The 20,935-nt window shown below is 41.7% G+C and overlaps 1 protein-coding gene across 2 annotated transcripts; it reads right to left on the reverse strand.

Annotated features, from left to right (window-relative positions):
- Nucleotides 1-5,092: 5,092 nt before the first annotated feature.
- On the reverse strand, nt 5,093-19,198 carry LOC124269643 (E3 ubiquitin-protein ligase TRIM33-like). Of its 2 annotated transcripts, XM_046704680.1 has the most exons (6): nt 19,160-19,198; nt 13,498-14,537; nt 13,222-13,280; nt 12,968-13,016; nt 11,469-11,528; nt 5,093-5,815 (listed from the first exon to the last, which is right to left on the reverse strand). In XM_046704680.1, exons 2-6 carry the CDS (start codon nt 14,534-14,536, stop codon nt 5,553-5,555), a joined length of 1,470 nt encoding a protein of 489 aa, XP_046560636.1. In that variant the 5' UTR covers nt 14,537; nt 19,160-19,198; the 3' UTR covers nt 5,093-5,552. The 2 variants fall into 2 exon arrangements, with proteins under 2 accessions (XP_046560636.1, XP_046560637.1); XM_046704681.1 differs by lacking the exon at nt 11,469-11,528.
- Nucleotides 19,199-20,935: the final 1,737 nt, after the last annotated feature.

Genomic DNA, 20,935 nt, shown 5'->3' on the forward strand with positions numbered 1-20,935 from the left:
TCCCCTATATATAACCGACTTTTGTCACAAACCGAAATATACCTGTCAACATTAAGAATAACAATGAACAATATTAGAGTAAATATTGTTTTACGCCTCGGCCAACAATTCACTTATATCCCCATCGTATGGAGACGATATACCCGAGAACAGAATGCGAAAGAAGTATATCTTTAATATCTACATATCACTCACTCACTCATATCTGAAATGCTTCTATTTTAGGATACTTTTTAAAGTACTTCATGAGGAAAAACATGTGGAAAATACAACATGGATCTTTATGTGGAACTATATACTGGGAAAAATATGTTAGGGATATTGGCATTTTTATGATTAATATTTCATCAGTGTGTCAATGAATAAATAGATCAGTATTCATAATTTCAAAATTTACATATATCCCTAACTATTTTTGTCCAGTATATTCGTTGATTCGTAAACGACCGGTAACCATTTTGAACTTGGATGCGTGTATTCCCAGTGAAAAAAGTGTATTATATTCAGGGAAAATTTAAGTTTGTGTGTGTAATGCGTATCACGTTGAAGGTGATAATGAAACTTTAAGGAATCTTACTCCTTTTCACGTCAATGATGTTCTTAAGAATAATTATCAATGCATGTATTTGTATGTATATAGAAATAAATAATGGCAAATAATAGCCGTTTCTTTAGATAATGCCCGTAGACAAGAAGACATTTTTACGATTGGGTAATTCAAGTTTCATGATAAGTGAAAACAAGTTTATGCGGAAATACCCTTGTTCGCTCATGGCCTCAAGTCCTCACAGAGTTACCCCCCTTACACCGCTTCAACCGGCAGCAAACTACGCAATATTTATCTTCTTGGTGGAAATGTGTTGATGCTGTTGTAAGTGATACACTAAAAACACTATGACGTTTAATGTCCTAACTGTTTAATATTACAGTTTATAAAAGACTACTTTTATAACTAAAAATTATGTTGAAGGCAGAAAGTCAAACACGACATCGGGGTTTAAGTATACTCAGATTATAAACACAGTAGACGGTAATATGTGACTTTTGTTACAACAGTAAGATGTTTACAGTAAACACACAGCAAGGAATGGTCATCACCAGAATACAGGGCAATGCCAGAGAAATTGGTAGGCTTAACTGGCATTATGCTAAAGTTTAACTATGAAAATTGAAGGGGAATTTTGACTTTCCTAACACATCACAGTAGGGATTGTGAATACTGCCACACATCTCCGGGGGGTTAACGTCACTGTTTGAACGGACTGCAGCTGTAAGTCAGTGTGGGATAAGTCTTGTTGTGGATGTGTTGCTATGTCTTGAGATATATCCTAACTCGAAATCATTATATGGAAATGAGTTGCTAAAATGCAACACAGCCCATTGCATTATTTCGATGGATAAACGATTTAATACTTGTGAGGTGGATCATTTCTGAAAATTGTGTATATGATAAGGACCAATATAAATAACATCGATGGCTTTGCACATTCACAAAACATGACATCTTATAAGGTTGACTGTTTTCTGCACAAATGGTATGTTCAGTGCTAACTGACAATACTTGGTACGGATTCTTGGAGATGAATGAACATGTCCAAGTAGAAATATTTGCATTCGTTCATATAGGAAATTGAGAAATGTGGGTGAAGGGTTGTCACATCTAGTATAGCATGGGTCCACACACACACACACACACACACGCACGCACACGCACACACACACACACGCACGCACGCACGCACACACACGCGCGCGCACACGCATGCACGCACACACACAGCTACAACACGTGATGAACGTTTCCCCTCTATTGGAATATTGGTAAAAGCTTCCAAAGCCTCTCAAACTTACCCGCTCACCCGACCGTGCCGACACCTTCCCCGTCAACCCACATACCCACCCAGCCACCCACTCACTTACGTGGTCACTCTAACCTTATTTTTAACACACTTTTAATAACTTAGGCTGTATTTTAATAAATTTAAAGAACGGCTGAACACACTTTTATGCTTGGCGAGACAGGACGTATGTTCACGGGTTTTCACGATTTGGTTTGTGTGAGGGAATGCTATATTAACATAGTAATAGTTATTGCTCTTTTAGCAGAATTTGTAACGAGAGAAGAGTCTTCCTAGGACGGGTGCAAATCAAAACCAAAACATACTTTTATGTTTCGTTTGGCGTTGAGCTTTTTTCAAAATGTATAACTCAAATGTGTTCCTCAGTTATGACATGCACCAGCAAGATATTGTTGAAGGTCACATAATAAAAAAATCAGACTTTTAATCATTACAACATGCACATTGAAGGCAAGTGATCCATTAATTGTACACCAATTATTATCAAGATGATTAATATCAATTTTGTATTAATTTGTGAAAACATACATACCTCAAAGAATTGTAGAGCAGCAATCTCTTCAAAAGTTGAATATTATTTTATCAACAGCAAATATGACCACTATCAAACACTTAAGCATGTTTGCCTTCCATGCAAACGGTTTGAGAGATGATTTTTAGTTTTGGTTTTGACTCCCAATAGAAGTCTGTTGTATATGATGTACTTTGTCAACCGCAGGGTAATGATATTTGTACATATTAATATGGACTAACATTGTGAATGTTGACCAATGTTGTATAAAGGCTACTATCTACTTGTGTGTGTACCTACATGGGGTACCTGTGACGATCCGGGTTAGAATTGGTCTTCAGCAATCCATGCTTGTCGTAAGAGGCGACTAACGGGATCGGGTGGTCAGGCTTGCTGACTTGGTTGACACATGTCATCGGTTCCCAGTTGTGTAACTCGATGCTCATGCTGTTGATCACTTGATTGGTCCAGTCTCGATTATTTACAGACCGCCGCCATATAGCTGGAATAAGGCTGAGTGCGGAGTTAAACAACAAACCAGACAACCGACCTGCGTGAGAGGAGAAGTGTGAAAACAGGTTCGGTCACAGTTCCAGCACAGAGTTACTTCCCTTTGACCGCACTGATAGTTTCGTTGTGAAACATCCAAGGGCGACATTTGAAAACAAACTGTTATGTACAGCAGTTTCTTACGGAGAATAAAACCACGCATGCTGGCTGTATTTGTTACCTGAACAGAGTATCTATACCTCACCTGCACATTAAGCTGATATTGTATGTTCAGATGTACAAGGCGACTATGCTTGTCGTAAGAGGCGATCGGGTAGTCAGGCTCGATGACTTGGTTGACACATGACATGTCATCGGTTCCCAAATGCGCAGATGGATGCTCATGCTGTTGATCACTTGATTGTCTGGTCCAGACTCGATTATTTACAGACCTCCGCCATATAGCTGGAATATTGCTGACTGTGGCGTAAAACTAAACTCACTCACTCAGTCAGATGTACAACAAACACGAAGAGACAGTTAGCACAATTAACAATTAAACAAATCTCCGAAATCCCGATCGAATCGAGACTTGCATCACTTTAGTTTCTCTACCGACAGGAAACCAACACGCAATAATAAAACAGGGTTGGAGCCGGTGTTATATCAGATTCAGTCGGGGCGGTGGGGTAGCCTAGTGGTTAAAGCGTTGGCTTGTCACGCCGAAGGCCCGGTGGGCACAATGAGCCGGTATTGCTGGAATATTGCTAAAAGCGGCGTAAAACTAAACTCAGTCAGTCAGTCAGTCAGTCAGTCAGATTCACTCATGATCACATCACTAATAACAATCATAATTAATAAATTACACCTGATTCCATGCTGGATGTTTACACAGACTTTGGCCACATTCACAAGCCGACTGTTTCATGACTGACTGGTCATAGGTGTATAACCATATGTTTTAGGTTCGTTTTTCCAACAAACTTTTTCCAAGTCGTGAATCTATTCATAACAAGGCAGCTGAAATCCAAGTATTCCGTTTGCCTATCGATTGTCGCTTCATTCAGATTCACGCTTGACCTGTTTTGTACAGCCTGCTTCAAATACATCTCTCCTTCACTAAACAGTATTGGAGAGCTACTGGTATTGTTTGAGAACACGCACAACAAGTAGATGATGACACTTAACTTTGCTCTTCCCTGTACATATGGTTGTAACACACCGATGTTAGTACTGATGTCAGGATCACACAAATGACGACTGTGTTTCATTATTGACTGTTTGTGTCCTTGTCGACAGACAACTAATTACCTGTAGTGTTAGAACAGTCATACCTGTAGTGTTAGAAGAGACATACCTGGCATACCTGTAGTGTTACAACAGACATACCTGTAGTGTTAGAACAGACACACCTGTAGTGTTAGAACAGACATACCTGTAGTGTTAGAACAGACATACCTGTAGTGTTAGAACAGACATACCTGTAGTGTTACAACAGACATACCTGTAGTGTTAGAACAGACATACCTGTAGTGTTAGAACAGACATACCTGTAGTGTTACAACAGACATACCTGTAGTGTTAGAACAGACATACCTGTAGTGTTACAACAGACATACCTGTAGTGTTAGAACAGACATACCTGTAGCGTTAGAACAGACATTTAAAATATGCAATTTCTGCTTCACTGACCCATCTAATTAGGGAAACAAAACATTCTGCGAACTTGATTGTATTTCGGAATATGCGTCTCACCATGTACACGGGGACATTCTATGTCCGCTTCAATCACTTTCACCACATCTCTTCACTGACATCAAATGTGACGTATGTGGATTCACAACTACAATAATTTCATCACAACTGTTCATGTGGGGATTTAAAACATTTACATTACAGAGTAGAAACTAAACATGGCAATAAATTCATGATTTGAAACAACTTTTGATGAATTTGTGGATTCAGTTATTTGTTGTGACATTTCCCAGACATGTATGAAATGTATGATAAACTGGTCAACTACTGCAGAATAATAATCATAACAATAGTCATGTGTGGATGTAAAATGTTTGTAACATCCCCCTGAATCCAGTCAAGTAGAAAAACATCACATTTAGCTGACCTCGTTACATTCTTGTACACAACAAACAGCACATAGACAGACAACTTATACGTCCGCCTCAATCACTACAATTACATTTGACAGTTTAAATAAATAAGTCACACTTACAAGTTTACACAATGTCATGTTTATTTTATTGTCTAATTCAAGGCGTCATAAATAAGTGACTTCTTGGTGTCAGTCATGGTGATATCTGCCCCACTTATCACCTTCATGTTGACTGTGTAGCGATCTGACCGCCCAACACTAAATATGGGAAGAAGAGACTCGCTCCACTCACCATCCACCTTGGCTAAAACAACCTCTCTGTCGAGGTCTATGAAGGCGAGTCTCCCCCCTCCCCACATCCAGCACAACGCCATAGTGGAGGGTGGCCTGTGTGCCGGGTGTGTCAGACATTGTGTTACTGTAACACTTCCCCTCCTCCCCTGCTGCCACACCCTGGTACAGAGACTCCCCTGGTGTGTGTTACAGCTCCATACACTGACACACCAGGAGCGGCGCTGTTCACAAACATACCCCACTCACTGTCTACCTGGCTCTCCTCTCCCACACCCATCTCCAGGACAAGCTACCACCACCCTCTACCCACCACACCCACCACACCCACCCTAGAGTGTGTCTCCCAGTATCGTGGTGTGTGTGGGACAGGGGTGACAGTAGAGGGGGATGGAGGAAGGGGGATGGGGGTGGAGGCACATGTACCCTGATATTCCCGTAACCTGCCGCTGTGTCTGTGTTGTGTGGCGGGCGGCGAGTTCACCAGCTCACCGCCTGTAGTTACGTGGCACATGTCTGTGTTGGCTCGATCAGCGGACAGTTGTAGTTTAGGACCTGGAAATATACATTTTGTTTACAGTTTAACAAATTTCCCGACTTCAGACAACAAATTAGACATTTTATTGTCAACTTTGTTTCAATGTTTACAAAACAGCGCACTGAATATCGGCTGCCATTTTCGTCTGTGTGTGAATTGTGTCATAATTGTGCTTTAAATAGAAATTATAAAGCTGTAAAATCATTTGTATGGGTATTCTAAATGTTTTTCATACATTTTTATATTGATTGACAATGAAATAAACACTCTATGAAACATTTCGTCAGAAATTGTCAGTTGAGCTGGTTAGCTGTCAGTAGTCAGAAAAAGACACTTGCCGCCTGAAAACACATATGTATAAACTTCATATCATGATAAAACTATCATTGTTAGTATTCTAAACTCTTCTTATACGATTTACGAAACAATGAGACCGACAAAGTAGTTGTTTGACGATATTTTTACATCTGTGTGTTCAACAGACACATTGTCAACAGGTAACTTCTACGTCCGCTTCAATCAATCTCGCTGTGTTGGGAGCTGATCGTGTTTTGTGTATCGGCTGTGGCATGTACTCTCACATATTCTGTATCGACTGTGACATGTACTCTCACATATTTTGTTTTTATAACACAGTTCTCAAACTTGTCATTTTCAGGTATCATTAAGCTTTTCGGTACAGATTAACCAAGAAATAAAACATGTTTCATACAAGTTTTGACTTTGGTAATGGGTGATCATTCATCTGTAACGATGTTGTATGAATCATCTTTCCTTAACAGATCTGAAATGTAGTCACACAAATCTTAATACACGTTTACATATTTGAGTAAATATTTAATTAAACATATAAAACCTTTTATATATAATTTCCATCGGTGAATAATTATCAAGCACTTCCAGAACTGTTCCTCTGCAGTAAACTGTGTTATCTGCCTCATTGCTGAGCGGAATAATATAACTCCGTGGATGTAATATGAGGACATATTTTGTTAAATATATTTTCTGCTTATTCATTACAGCATATCATTTTCCCCCGCATCTTATTGTTATAATTGTAGGCTTTCATCTTACACATTTCACTGACATTATACAAAATGACACTGGAATTTGATAAGTTTATGATGAACAATACACATTATAAGCTGAGAATTTATTCTAATTGTTAAAGATAATTTAACGAATATTCTGTGTCAGGCCGTTTGTTTAGACATTGTAAAAGTGGAACCATTTTAAACTTAACAGAGCCAGTTAAGTTATGAATCGTGCAGAGTATAGACGGTGAGTATCGAGAGCCAGATAGACCCTCCGGGTGCTTGTAACGTGAACCTCCAGTCGTCGGTGAGCAAAATCACGGCTTGTGTTCCTGTTTCGTGTAGTTCTCGTTTACTAACAACTAATGTAATACCTCCGTTTATTGTTTTTGATAAAACTCAACAAGAGGAGGATGAGTTTTAACTGAAAATATGGTTGTCTGGTTGGTTTGTTGTTTAACGCCGCACTCAGCAATATTCCAGCTATATGGTGTCGGTCTGTAAATAATCGAGTCTGGACCAGACAATCCAGTGATCAAGATTATGAGCTCGATCTATGCAATTGGAATACGCTGACATATGTCAACCAAGTCATCAGATCCGGTTAGTCGCCTCTCACGAGCGAGTCTGACCACCCGATCCCGTTAGTCGTCTTTTACGACAAGCATGGGTTGCTGAAGACGAATTCTAACCAGGATCTTCACGGGTACACTGAATATATGACATGTTTAGGCTTTTCTAGCCCACAAACGCTATACGTCCTCAACCATTCTATGACGTGCAGTGAGGCACCGTGTAAGCAGATTCCTATCAACCTGCAGACGGGGACATTATCTAACATTACTCCAAATGTTGGCATCGGCCCCACCGTTAGCGTTCACGCCCACTCCGAAACACGGTAAAACACTTTCTTTTAATCTTGAAAATACCATTCCAGTGGGTATTAACTATATTACATCACACGCAGAGAATTTAATACCAAAGATGTCATCTCTCAAAGCACCCTAAAATAAGGGTCCCCATATTTGTATACAGCATGTGTATATGCGATTACCAGAAGAGCTGCCATTTCCCAGCTCAAAGATTATTTTCTCGAAATCCACCATTGGGGAGGGGTGTTCTCAAATCAACAAAAATATGTCACACGCGTGTGATATGCCATGGATTCATGTTAACTGGGCATGCAGAAATAGGAACAGTTTAAGTTAATCCTGTCTGGTGAATAGGATATGTGAATAATGAAAACAACTCTTTGAATTGTTTGATGGCCAGTGATCGATGTTATGAGCAACTCTCTTTTTTTAAATGTCATTTGACGACAATCATCGTAAAGTATTGCGTTATATTTTTTTCGGGTAATTCTTAAAAAAGGACAGCCGACTACTAATGAGGTATATGGTAAATATGACGGTTCATAAGTCTTATGAAATATGGTGTAGCTTTCATTTCTGAAAATATCTCCTTTTCCAACTTCATTCGATCTGAGATACATCTTATTTCACGAAACACACAATATATTCTCTACAGATTGGGGTAGCCTGGGGGTAAAAACATTCGCTTGTTACGCCGAAGGCCCGGGTTCGATTCCCCACATGGATACAATATGTGTCTGGTGTCCCCGCCGTGATGTTGCTTGAATATTGCTGAAAGCGGCGTAAAAACATACTCACTCACTCACTCTCTACATTGCATATAAAAGTCCAAGTAGATCGGCAGTTCCGAATGTAAACATGCGTCACCTGAATCATTAATGCACTAACTATATATTGGATTGTGGGGGCCGGCCATTTTTGACGAGAAATCCGGCTGAGCCATTGTATTACGTTTTTAGACCATTACACACATACCACATATTCTAAGCGAACTATCAACTCACATTTATTAAATCATCCGACAATGAATGCTCGTATCTGTGTCCGTTAAATGACACCAATAAATAAGAACTTTGATCAATGATCTAAAAGAATCATTTAAAAAATCGAAATCAGATGACAAACGTGTGAATGGTCATCTATCAATAGCATTCCTGTACCTGATGTCTAAGGATAGTTTTAGTGAGTGAGTTTAGTTTTATGCCGCACTCAGCAATATTCCAGCTATATGGCGGTCTAAGGATAAGTCATAATAGAGTATACCTACTACCAAGCCCAAGAAACGAGGATAGTTCTACAAACCCAGTTCAAAGTCATATCTTTAAATCGTGGAAAGTATTTCTACAAACCAAGTACCAAGTTCAGTGTTTATAAAGCTAAGAACACAACAACACACCATGTCTTGTGTTCGGGCCGTGATCTTACTGGAATATTGCTAAAAGCGGCGTAACATCCAACTCACTCACTCAGTTTTGTGTTCAAAGGACAGACCATTACACCACAGTATAGTGGTGCAACCAGGTATAACTAAACCGCATCTATTACTATATCAGACTTAAGGCAAACACCAAGTTTGGAAGGGATTCAGCAGCAGCGGGTTCATCATCCCATGTACAGCACGCACAGTACAGCCAACTGTGTACAGCATCCCGTGTACAGCACGCACAGTACAGCCAACTGTGTACAGCATCCCGTGTACACGCACAGTACAACACAGTACACAGCCAACAGGTGTAACTGTGTACAGTATCCCGTGTACAGCACGCACAGTACAGCCAACTGTGTACAGCATCCCGTGTACAGCACGCACAGTACAGCCAACTGTGTACAGCATCCCGTGTACAGCACGCACAGTACAGCCAACTGTGTACAGCATCCCGTGTACAGCACGCACAGTACAGCCAACTGTGTACAGCATCCCGTGTACAGCACGCACAGTACAGCCAACTGTGTACAGCATCCCGTGTACAGCACGCACAGTACAGCCAACTGTGTACAGCATCCCGTGTACAGCACGCACAGTACAGCCAACTGTGTACAGCATCCCGTGTACAGCACGCACAGTACAGCAGCAACTGTGTACAGCATCCGTGTACATGTACAGCACGCACAGTACAGCCAACTGTGTACAGCATCCTCGTGTACAGCACGCACAGTACAGCATACAGCCAACTGTGTACAGCATCCCGTGTACAGCACGCACAGTACAGCCAACTGTGTACAGCATCCCGTGTACAGCACGCAAAATACAACCAACTGTGTACAGCATCCCGTGTACAGCACGCACAGTACAGCCAACTGTGTACAGCATCCCGTGTACAGCACGCACAGTACAACCAACTGTGTACAGCATCCCGTGTACAGCACAGCACAGTACAGCCAACTGTGTACAGCATCCAACTGTGTACAGTGTACACGCACGCAAAGTACAGCCAACTGTGTACAGCATCCCGTGTACAGCACGCACAGTACAGCCAGCTGTGTACAGCATCCCGTGTACAGCACAGCACAGTACAATCAACTGTGTACAGCATCCCGTGTACAGCACGCACAGTACAGCAACCGTGTACAGCAAACTGTGTACGGCATCCTGCGTACAGCACGCCAAGTACACCATCCCGTGTACGGGATCCCGCATTACAACACGTCCAAGAGAGCATCCTGTGTACGGCATCCCGCGTACAGCACGCCCTGTACAGCATCCTGTGTACGGCATCCCCGTGTACAGCACGACCAGGAGAGCATCCTGTATACGGCATCCAGTGACAGCACGCCCAGTACAGCATCCCGTGTACAGCACGCCCAGTACAGCACGCCTGTATACGGCATCCTGTGTACAACGGCATACCGCCGGTACAGCCATACAGTGTGTACGGCATCCCGTGTACAGCACACCCAGTACAGCATCCTGTGTACGGCATCCTGTGTACGGCATCCCGTGTACAGCACGCCGTGTACAGCATCCCGTGTACAGCATCCCGTGTACAGCATCGCCCAGTACAGCGTCCTGTACACGGCATCCCGTGTACAGCACGCCCAGTACAGCATCCCGTGTACAGCACCCGTGTACAGCATCCTGTGTACGGCATCCTCGTGTACAGCACGCCCTGTAAAGCATCCCATGCACGGCATCCCGTGTACAGCACGCCAAGTACAGCATCCTGTACGGCATCCATGTACAGCACATCCTGTACAGCATCCCGTATCATCCCGTGTACAGCACATCCATCCTCTGCAGCAGCCCTGGCATCCGTGTACGGCATCCCGCGTACAGCACGCCAAGTACACCATCCCGTGTACGGCATCCCGCGTACAGCACGACCAGAGAGCATCCTGTACAGGATACAGCATCCCGTATACAGGCATCCCGCGTACCTGCACGCCCGTACAGCATCCCAGTATAGCGTCCTGTATCCCGGCATCCGTGTACAAGACGCCCATTACAGCATCCTGTGTTCGGCATCCCGTGGACAGCACGCCCAGTATAGCATCCTGTGCACGGTATCCCGTGTACGGCATCCTGTGTACAATCCAGTGATCAACATCATGAGCATCGACCTATATAATTGGTATACGATGACATGTGTGAACCAAGTCAGCGAGCCTGACCACCCGATCCCGTTAGTCGCCTCTTTCGGCAAGCAAGGGTTACTGAAGACCAATTCTAACCAGATCTTCACGCCTCGTCGGGTATCCTACCTATGAAGTGCGGACAACGGCGACTCATCAAGTGTTGAAGACAGTTAGCATCTGATTGTACTCACACTGCAGAGTCACCGGCGTCATCGTCCCTGTTTCACGTTTGTAGGTTTCACGCCCAGCATCTGCAACATACATCCTGGCTACATGTCGAAGGATCACAGAAAGAACACGTGCTAATACATATTTAAATGTAAAAACTGAATTTGGTTTTAAGAATTATACAATTATGTAGATGGTTTAAAGATCGGGGTAATGCTCTTTTGAACACACCATAACATCTACCAACACAAATTCTCAGTCCATTTAATTTCCGAAGTGGTTTTCACTGGTCATCTGCAGTTCAACTTGCTATTCATTTCAGCTGCTGACCATTTCTAAACGGTACTGATGATGTATAAGATTACAATGTAGCCTTATCAAAATGTCGTGTCAAAGTGAAAGCTAGTCTTACACTGAAACAGCTTATAATGCAATTTGAAGTCCATTCACAGCTATTTCTATTCAAATGATATGGCTGCGTCCTTTTGTTATGTCCTTTTGAAATATTTGTGAACATTTATCCAGTCTCAAACATTGCTCCTTCTACCCCGAGAGGAATCTTTGTCTGACCTGAATCCAGGTCCTCCTGAAACATATCACTTGAACACATCCAAGTTGTCACCATCCCATTGTTGTACTGGGAACACAACAAACTCAAGAATCCCGTGCGCCCTTTTATCTACGAGACCTATTTCTGTCATTGCCTTTTCAAGCACAACCAGGGATGAGTATGCTGACACAGTGCTTTTAGTGCGATAAATTGCCCTAAAGAGTGAAGTTTCTAGGAGGGAATGGTCTCTGACTCTGATTCAATCTTGTTGATGAAGCAGTCTTTGAACGAAGTGAAGTTGTCTCTTGAGAATTGCTGAATCGGTTTGAGTCTGAATATGTTTGCTTCCAGATGGATGTCTGGATGATGAAGAAACTAGCCAATGGGCCTGATGACATGGGTGGAAATGCACAGGAGCACTTTCCATTGATATTGGATCCTCTGAATTATGAGTCGGAGATGTGTCTTGAATAACCACACTCTGTGAACTCATGTAGCGGCAGCAATCAGAGCCTTTGCTAGAGAATTGATGCCGCTGGAGGATAGTAAAGACGACTGAGTCCTTTCATCCCGAAATATGAGAAGTGTCGACCCTACCTGACGAAATACCATACGATCCGCCCCACGTTTAGGCTGAAGATAATCTAGGCTTTACAATAGTCGATAATAGGCTTTATCTCATGTATCATGATGATTAAAAAGACGAGGGTCGTCTCAAATAGACGATCGCGATCTTCTCGAACCTGTTTCTCCAAACCATATATGTATCTTCAAGCCCGTTTCGCGAAAATCATGGAAGCTTTCACTTCCACAACAAGTGATCTCCGTCTGGAAATGGGAGTCAAATCTTTGGTAACGATAACAATCGTTTTCATGGCGACATCTGGGATGTGTCCATGTGATGTGTTTTTTCAGAGCTGGTACATGTCAGACCATTATTTCCTATCTAAGTGTCATCAAAATTATTCTTACCAAACCCTGGTGGTGGTGTTGGATCGGTAGGGACCTCCAAGAATTCAAGCTTGAAACAAAAGAATGGACATTAATGTCACAATTCAAGATTCATACAACCGTAGGTTTGTTCGAAATCTAAGATACAAACATTAGTTTAATTTACAGACAACAATGACATTATATGTCGTCGGAAGATCGTAAATTGTTTTTGATAAATACTTATGAAAGAACAAAACATATATACTCATGTTCACTAATTAAGAAGTACTTACATGCTCGCGTGTTCTCTCTGCATCAGTTAGATGACTGTCATCTGTCTGTGTACCTTTGTCTGTAAAATGACCAACAACAATTACAAATCAAACAGTTTACGCTTCACTGAGTTGTTGTAAGAAATATATAGATAGAACCTCATCATACCATCTTAAAGTGACACTCAAGTAAAAAATCCACAAGAAGGCCATCAAATATTTACTCTTGATATATTTTCGACAAAATTTCAATCAAAAGTTGACATATATCGATATATTGTCAGAGCAAGTAAGTACCTGATGGTAATGAGCCATAACCACTAATACATCCGAATTCGGAAATTTCGGATTTCAGCTTATCCAGTCCACTCGTGTTGAAAGCGGCTGCAGGTGTCCTGTGCGTGTCTGTAGGTAGTGACGTGAGGTGCGTTTTCGTTGTGTCTTGTATTGAACTCTCCAGTGTCAGAAAGTCCGAGTTTGAAGCATATCTTATCACTGTATTAATGTAGTCTGAGGTCCACTTGCATCTTTGACTCTCTCCTTCAGAGGTAACTTTTTCAATGTGTAGATTTGACAGTTCCTGCTTCGTTTTATTCTCAAGATCGATGATCAGCTCCTTCTCTCTTTGATCGAGCTGTGTCCTCAGAGAATGGAAAGTGTGGTGGATGGCCTCCTTCAGATCACTGCTTGTCTTCTTGGTGTCATTCACGGCTTTGCTGATGCTGTTCAGATATGCTTGATGAGAAGTATGATGTGCAGTCACGTTCTTCCCATGTTGTTCTATCCGTCCTCTAGCAGCATCAGCAGCCACACCTAAATCCGCAACGTCGTGATCAGCATGCTCGCCAAGTCTGCATTTGGCACAGATTACACTGTTGCAGCTTTTGTCAAAATATTCAAGAGGATAACGATTGTGCAGTTTACAAACTGATTCAGCATACATACTTCCCGATGTTGTATCCGTAAAGGTTTCAACAACATGTCTTCTGGTAGCTTTAAAACGATTGTGCAAGTTCTGGCAGTATTCACAAAGGAACTCTTCACACTCTGGACACCAACACACAGCCTGGTTGCCGTCATCATTTGTACAGAGGAGCTCGGTGTGGCGATGTTTGATTGTCAGGTGGAATATTTCCTTCTGTCTCACTGCGTCTTTCTGGAGGCTTGTGTCTGTGAGGTTGACCTCCCTCTGACATGTGGAGCATGATATCACACCACCAGCTGCAGATGTCACACACGTCTCACACACGGCGTGTAGACAGGGCAGTAGGTAGGGGGCGGGGCCCTTCAGGGTAAACTGCTGCTGGCAGACAGAACATTTGGGGAAGGCGTCCATTCTGAAACAGATAATATAGTTGTCTCTATTCCATCTATTGCACTTCACAAGAAAGGCATATTGATTCCAGGAAAATGCGCTGAATCGAAGTACCTGATCAAAATTGCATTTAAATTATATATTCACATGCGGTTAATGTTTTTTTAAATTTTGAATAGTTTCAAATGTTGCTAATATATTTCTTTGATTGTCCTTCTATTCCGGTGTCTGCATTATATATAAGAAATGCATCGCTCATGAGGGCAATTATAGATATAATGATCGTGGGATACACAAATGTTAAAATTACAGGCATTATGCATACTTTTTTTGCCTTTTTGCCACATTGAACTGATGAGAAATATCTTAATGAGTTGGTTTTATGCCCGATGCGATCATCATTTTATTATAGCCTGGATCATATTGACATTTTGTAGTTTGCAGGGATATTGCTACACCATGCATAATTGCACCACCCGTATGTATCTTTTCTGGTTCTCGACGCAGTATATACTATTTACTCAACCGTATCTCTAACGCCTTCTGCTTTCAACAAATATGCACTAACTTCACTGTCCCAATATCCCACACTATATCATATTTTTGTCTGCATTTAGAAATCGCCTAAGAGATATTTATTTCGAAACATGAAATCGCAGGTGTCATGAGTCGTCTACTTTATAAGTGAATTATGTCGATATTAAAGTCTCTTCTGTAAGCCGTTACTGTTATTGTAACCCGAGACAAATGATCAGTTAGAGCAATGTGTAAACTTCGAATATCACCTCACAACTTTAGTGTCAACATTATTTGTAAACGATCATTGTTTAATATGCCTCATACAGAATTTGTATTAAAAAAACTGTGACCTTCATTCCGTAGAGGATGAATACAATGTCTTTTTATGTGTAAAAATACCTCGTTACAGAAATATTTATAAATGTAGAATTGTGTTCTAAAAGTTAGTTAGCTTCTTTGATATTAACGTACTACGCTCGATAACTTTATCTTTTGATATGTTATTTAAAATGAGATCGACAGAGATGTAACACGCTGGATATGAGACCTAAATATGCTTTATCTTACAACTGTACTACGGGCCATATTGCCTGAATTACGAAATAAACTTGATGTTGATGATATCTCCCACACCCTGCGTCATCTGCCTGCAGACGCTACTCATTCCACCCGCATCTCCCACACCTTGTGAAATCTACCAACAGACACTATTCACTTCATCCGTATCTCCCACACCTTGTGATATCTACTAGCAGACACTATTCACTTCATCCGTATCTCCCACCATCTTGTGATATCTACTAGCAGACACTATTCACTTCATCCGTATCTCCCACACCTTGTGATATCTACTAGCAGACACTATTCACTTCATCCGTATCTCCCACACCTTGTGATATCTACTAGCAGACACTATTCACTTCATCCGTATCTCCACCATCTTGTGATATCTACTAGCAGACACTATTCACTTCACCCGTATTCCCCACACCTTGTGATATCTACTAGCAGACACTATTCACTTCATCCGTATCTCCCACACCTTGTGATATCTACCAACAGACACTATTCACTTCATCCGTATCTCCCACACCTGTGTTATCTACTAGCAGACACTACGCACTATACCTGTATCTCCCACACCTTGTGATATCTACTAGCAGACACTATTCACTTCATCTGTATCTCCAACACCTTGTGATATCTACCAACAGACACTATTCACTTCACCCGTATTTCCCACACCTTGTGATATCTACTAGCAGACACTATTCACTTCATCCGTATCTCCCACACCTTGTGATATCTACCAGCAGACACTATTCACTTCACCTGTATCTCCCACACCTTGTGATATCTACTAGCAGACACTATTCACTTCATCCGTATCTCCCACACCTTGTGATATCTACTAGCAGACACTATTCACTTCATCCGTATCTCCCACACCTTGTGATATCTACTAGCAGACACTATTCACTTCATCCGTATCTCCCACACCTTGTGATATCTACCAACAGACACTATTCACTTCACACCTTGTGATATCTCCTAGCAGACACTATTCACTTCATATCTATATCTAGCAGACACTATTCACTTCATCCGTATCTCCCACACCTTGTGATATCTACTAGCAGACACTATTCACTTCATCCGTATCTCCCACACCTTGTGATATCTACTAGCAGACACTATTCACTTCATCCGTATCTCCCACACCTTGTGATATCTACCAGCAGACACTATTCACTTCATCCGTATCTCCCACACACCTTGTGATATCTACTAGCAGACACTATTCACTTCACCCGTATCTCCCACACCTTGTGATATCTACTAGCAGACACTATTCACTTCATCCGTATCTCCCACACTTTGTGATATCTACTAGCAGACACTATTCACTTCACCCGTATCTCCCACACCTTGTGATATCTACTAGCAGACACTATTCACTTCATCCGTATCTCCCCACACTTGTGATATCTACCAGCAGACACTATTCACTTCATCCGTATCTCCCACACCTTGTGATATCTACTAGCAGACACTATTCACTTCATCCGTATCTCCCACACCTTGTGTTATCTACTAGCAGACACTACGCACTATACCTGTATCTCCCACACCTTGTGATCTCCAGACACCTTGTGATATCTACTAGCAGACACTATTCACTTCATCCTTCATCCGTCTCCACACCTTGTGATATCTACTAGCAGACACTATTCACTTCATCCGTATCTCCCACACACTTGTGATATCTGCTACCAACAGACACTATTCACTTCAACCCGTATCTCCCACACCTTGTGTTTCTACCAGCAGACACTATTCACTTCATCCTTCATCCGTATCTCCCACCCTTGTGTTATCTACCAGCAGACACTATTCACTTCACTCCGTGATATCTCCCATATCTCCCACACCTGCTATCTACCAACAGACACTGTTGAGTTCACCTGTATCCAATGTTCGAAATAGTTAATCTCCAATCCGACCGACTGGCTAGAGACTTTTCATGGAGTCATTTTGTAAATATATAACTTCCTCCGACTTGTAAAGCTATAACACGTTTAAATCATTCAAGAATATGGCTTAATAAAAATGTCCAGCATAAAAGCAGCTTAATGATGAAATCCGTGTCTACATTCAAATTATTTTGCGGGCTAGTAACTTTCAGCTAGCCTAAATGGCTAGAAAAATGTGGAAAATATTTCGCACACTGCCTGTATCCCCACACCTGCTATCTACCAGCAGACACTATTCACTTCACCCGTATCACACTCCTTGTGGTATCTACCAGCAGACACGATTCACTTCATATAATCTCCCACACCTTGTGTTATCTACCAACAGGCACTATTCACATCACCCGCATTCACATCACCCACCTTGTTATCTACACGATTCACTTCATCCGTATCTCCCACACTTTGTGTAATCTACCAGCGGACACTATTCACTTCATCCGTATCTCCCACACTTTGTGTAATCTACCAGCAGACACTATTCACTTCATCTGTGTCTCCCCAACGTGTGTTATCTATTATCTGCCATACCCGGTACCCGCTATCTTAATCAAATTTGCAAGAAATGGCAATACATTCCTCAGGTCGGAGGCTAAAATGTCGAGTTTTTCAATGGACTAACCATGTATTATATTCAAAAGGAGTGACTGTAAATTATGTCCAAACCGTCAAAGACAATACAACCTTTTAATCATGAAAGAATATCATATTACACTGTTTCATCTATTAGTCACATGATCATAAAGGTCCGGGTATTGAGACGGGTACACAGGTCCAACTCATTACCCACCCGTCCCGGGTATCCGGGTTACCCGTCCCATTCCTACCACCCACCCCCGCATGTACCCAACCCGGCACCATCCACCAGTACACACCATTTACTACACACGTAACTCCCACAATTTGTGCTCCCTAACAATAAAAAACTATTAACCCCAACCAATTCTCATAACATTCTGCTATCAACCATTTTACATTATGTAAATCCACCAGTATCTCCACTAAACACTGGTCGAGATCGTATCACCCGAATCTTCCAATATATCTACTACTCCACCCGTATCTCCCACACACCTTGTGCTGTCACCCGACTCGCAACTCCGACCTACATAACCTACTGCACAATCGCCGGGTGTTTAGGTCATCGTGACATGTCTCCAGCATTGTTAATCCTCTAAAAATAGCCTGTCCTACCTGTCGCGTTGCTACGTTTACGCCCCTTGAAAGCATTCATAGCGACGATATTGAATACTTCAAAGTAATTTCACAACTAGAGGTTTCAGGTTATTCCTTGTAAATTATGTCCAAATCAATACCCTGTTTAACTGCCACAAAGTCAGACAGATCTGTTCTTGCTTTTTAAGAGTTAAATTACACGGATCGTGCACAACACACTGCGAGTAATGGCGTCTGAAGTAGGACTGACAAGTTTTAGGTTTTACTTGTTTGATTTGACGCTTTAAGCATGGCCAAAGTAGATAATTTATGATCTACCATCTCCGCGTACATATGTCTCTGATTTCCACTGCAACTATATCTATATCAAGACAGATTTACTGAGAGGTGTTGAGACAGAAGAGGACACACCTACCTGGAGGTTCGGCTTCCTTGTTGTACATGTCACTTCCGGGTCAGATCTTTATGCGCGAGTTTTATCGGAATAGAATTGCAACCTGTTGCATAATGCATTGTCATGGTCGCCGTACAAACTGAAGCATTTGATGACACTGCGCGTTATATTGAGATAAATGTCTGCCAGTTTTACTATGGTCTCATGGCGGGTCCATGTGGTAAGAAAGTCATGTACAATATGTATTCCAAGCAAAAATCTCTACTGATGTATGCACTCTGTGACTATATGTCAACACAATGAATTAATTTTATTACTAAATAAATTGAAAATTGTGAGATGAATATTTTTTTCTAAATATCTACGTTGGATGCTGGCACATATAACTTCCCAAGCTTTGTACATTTGTAATAACTTTTGACTTTAACCGTTTCATATGTTATCCGCTAAAAGTAAACATTTTTGTTGTTTCGTGGTACATGGCAAGATACATGAGTATATTATCCCTGTGTTGAAATTCCCAGCAAAAAGTATTCAGACATTTTCTCCTGTACATCCTCAACGGATGGCAAACTTGTTTATGCGTCAGCTCGTCACGAATACGTCCCTGCTTCTATTCCTTTAAAAAGGGATGCAACATGTGAAGTACATTTCATCTCTCCCTCGCCGTGATCGGATTGGAAGATGTGTAAAGCGCATCACCCTGCCAGCTTTCTCTCACTCTCACTCACTCACTCAGTCACTCGCCAGCTAAATGTTCGACTTTTGTTCGCATATAAGTTGTAAATAAACATTAGCACATTTCTGCAAAATAATTCTATTATGTTCTAACAGTGTGTCTACGTACTTTAATCTCAGACTGAGAGAATTGCGACAGTCGAGGCTACCCTCACAGAGTTACCTCCCTTCGGCCAGAAGCTTTCTCGACAAAATGTGGTGTGAATCTTGAGTGCCCTGATTGGGCAGTTTTATCGACTGTCATAATAATGTTTGCGCGGGGAATTACATCAGCTGACGCCACCTTTTCGCAGAAGACATATAGCTTGGGTGATATCAGCGATATTTCATGAGAGACATCCCAATAGTGTAACTACATCACAAGGCTTTGGAGAGGATAAGGTCACAGTCATGACTGACCTAAATCACTGACTTTGTGTGCTGGCGATTGGCGATTCACCCTGAGGCAGGACTCAGCCCAAAGTATGCTCTAGAATTTATACTTTACTGATAAAGTATATTCCAAAACAATGCATATATTTCATTATACTCCTTACCATTTCACCTCAAACGGACATCACTATTTTCATATACTGTGAACCCGTGAAGATCCGGGTGGTCAGACTTGGTTAACAGTTGTCATCGTATCCCAATTGCGTAGATCGATGCTCATGATGTTAATCACTGGATTATCTGGACCAGACTGTCATAAAGCTGGATTGTTGCTGAGTGTGGCGTTAAACAACACACATACAAACAAACAAAATATATACTGTGAGATCTCCTGACACACAAACAAACAAACAAAATATATACTGTGAGATCTCCTGACATGACCATCATTTCGTCCACCCATGAAGATCCGGGATAGAAGTGGTCTTCAGGAACACTTGCTTCTCATTTTCTTGTAGTTTTAAACTAGCGGCGTTAAACAAACAACAAACAAACAAACAGATCATGAGTTTCGTCTTTATGTTGCTTAAAACGATAGTAAGTCTTGATCCGGACATGTTATGTGGAATTGAACAGATGTCTTCTGGCCACTTGTCAGCTTCTCTTTCAACCGGAGCAGTCTCCCCT

This window comes from Haliotis rubra, unplaced genomic scaffold (assembly GCF_003918875.1).
Source record: "Haliotis rubra isolate DU_JTF1 unplaced genomic scaffold, ASM391887v1 Scf146, whole genome shotgun sequence".
NCBI classification, from domain to species: domain Eukaryota; kingdom Metazoa; phylum Mollusca; class Gastropoda; order Lepetellida; family Haliotidae; genus Haliotis; species Haliotis rubra.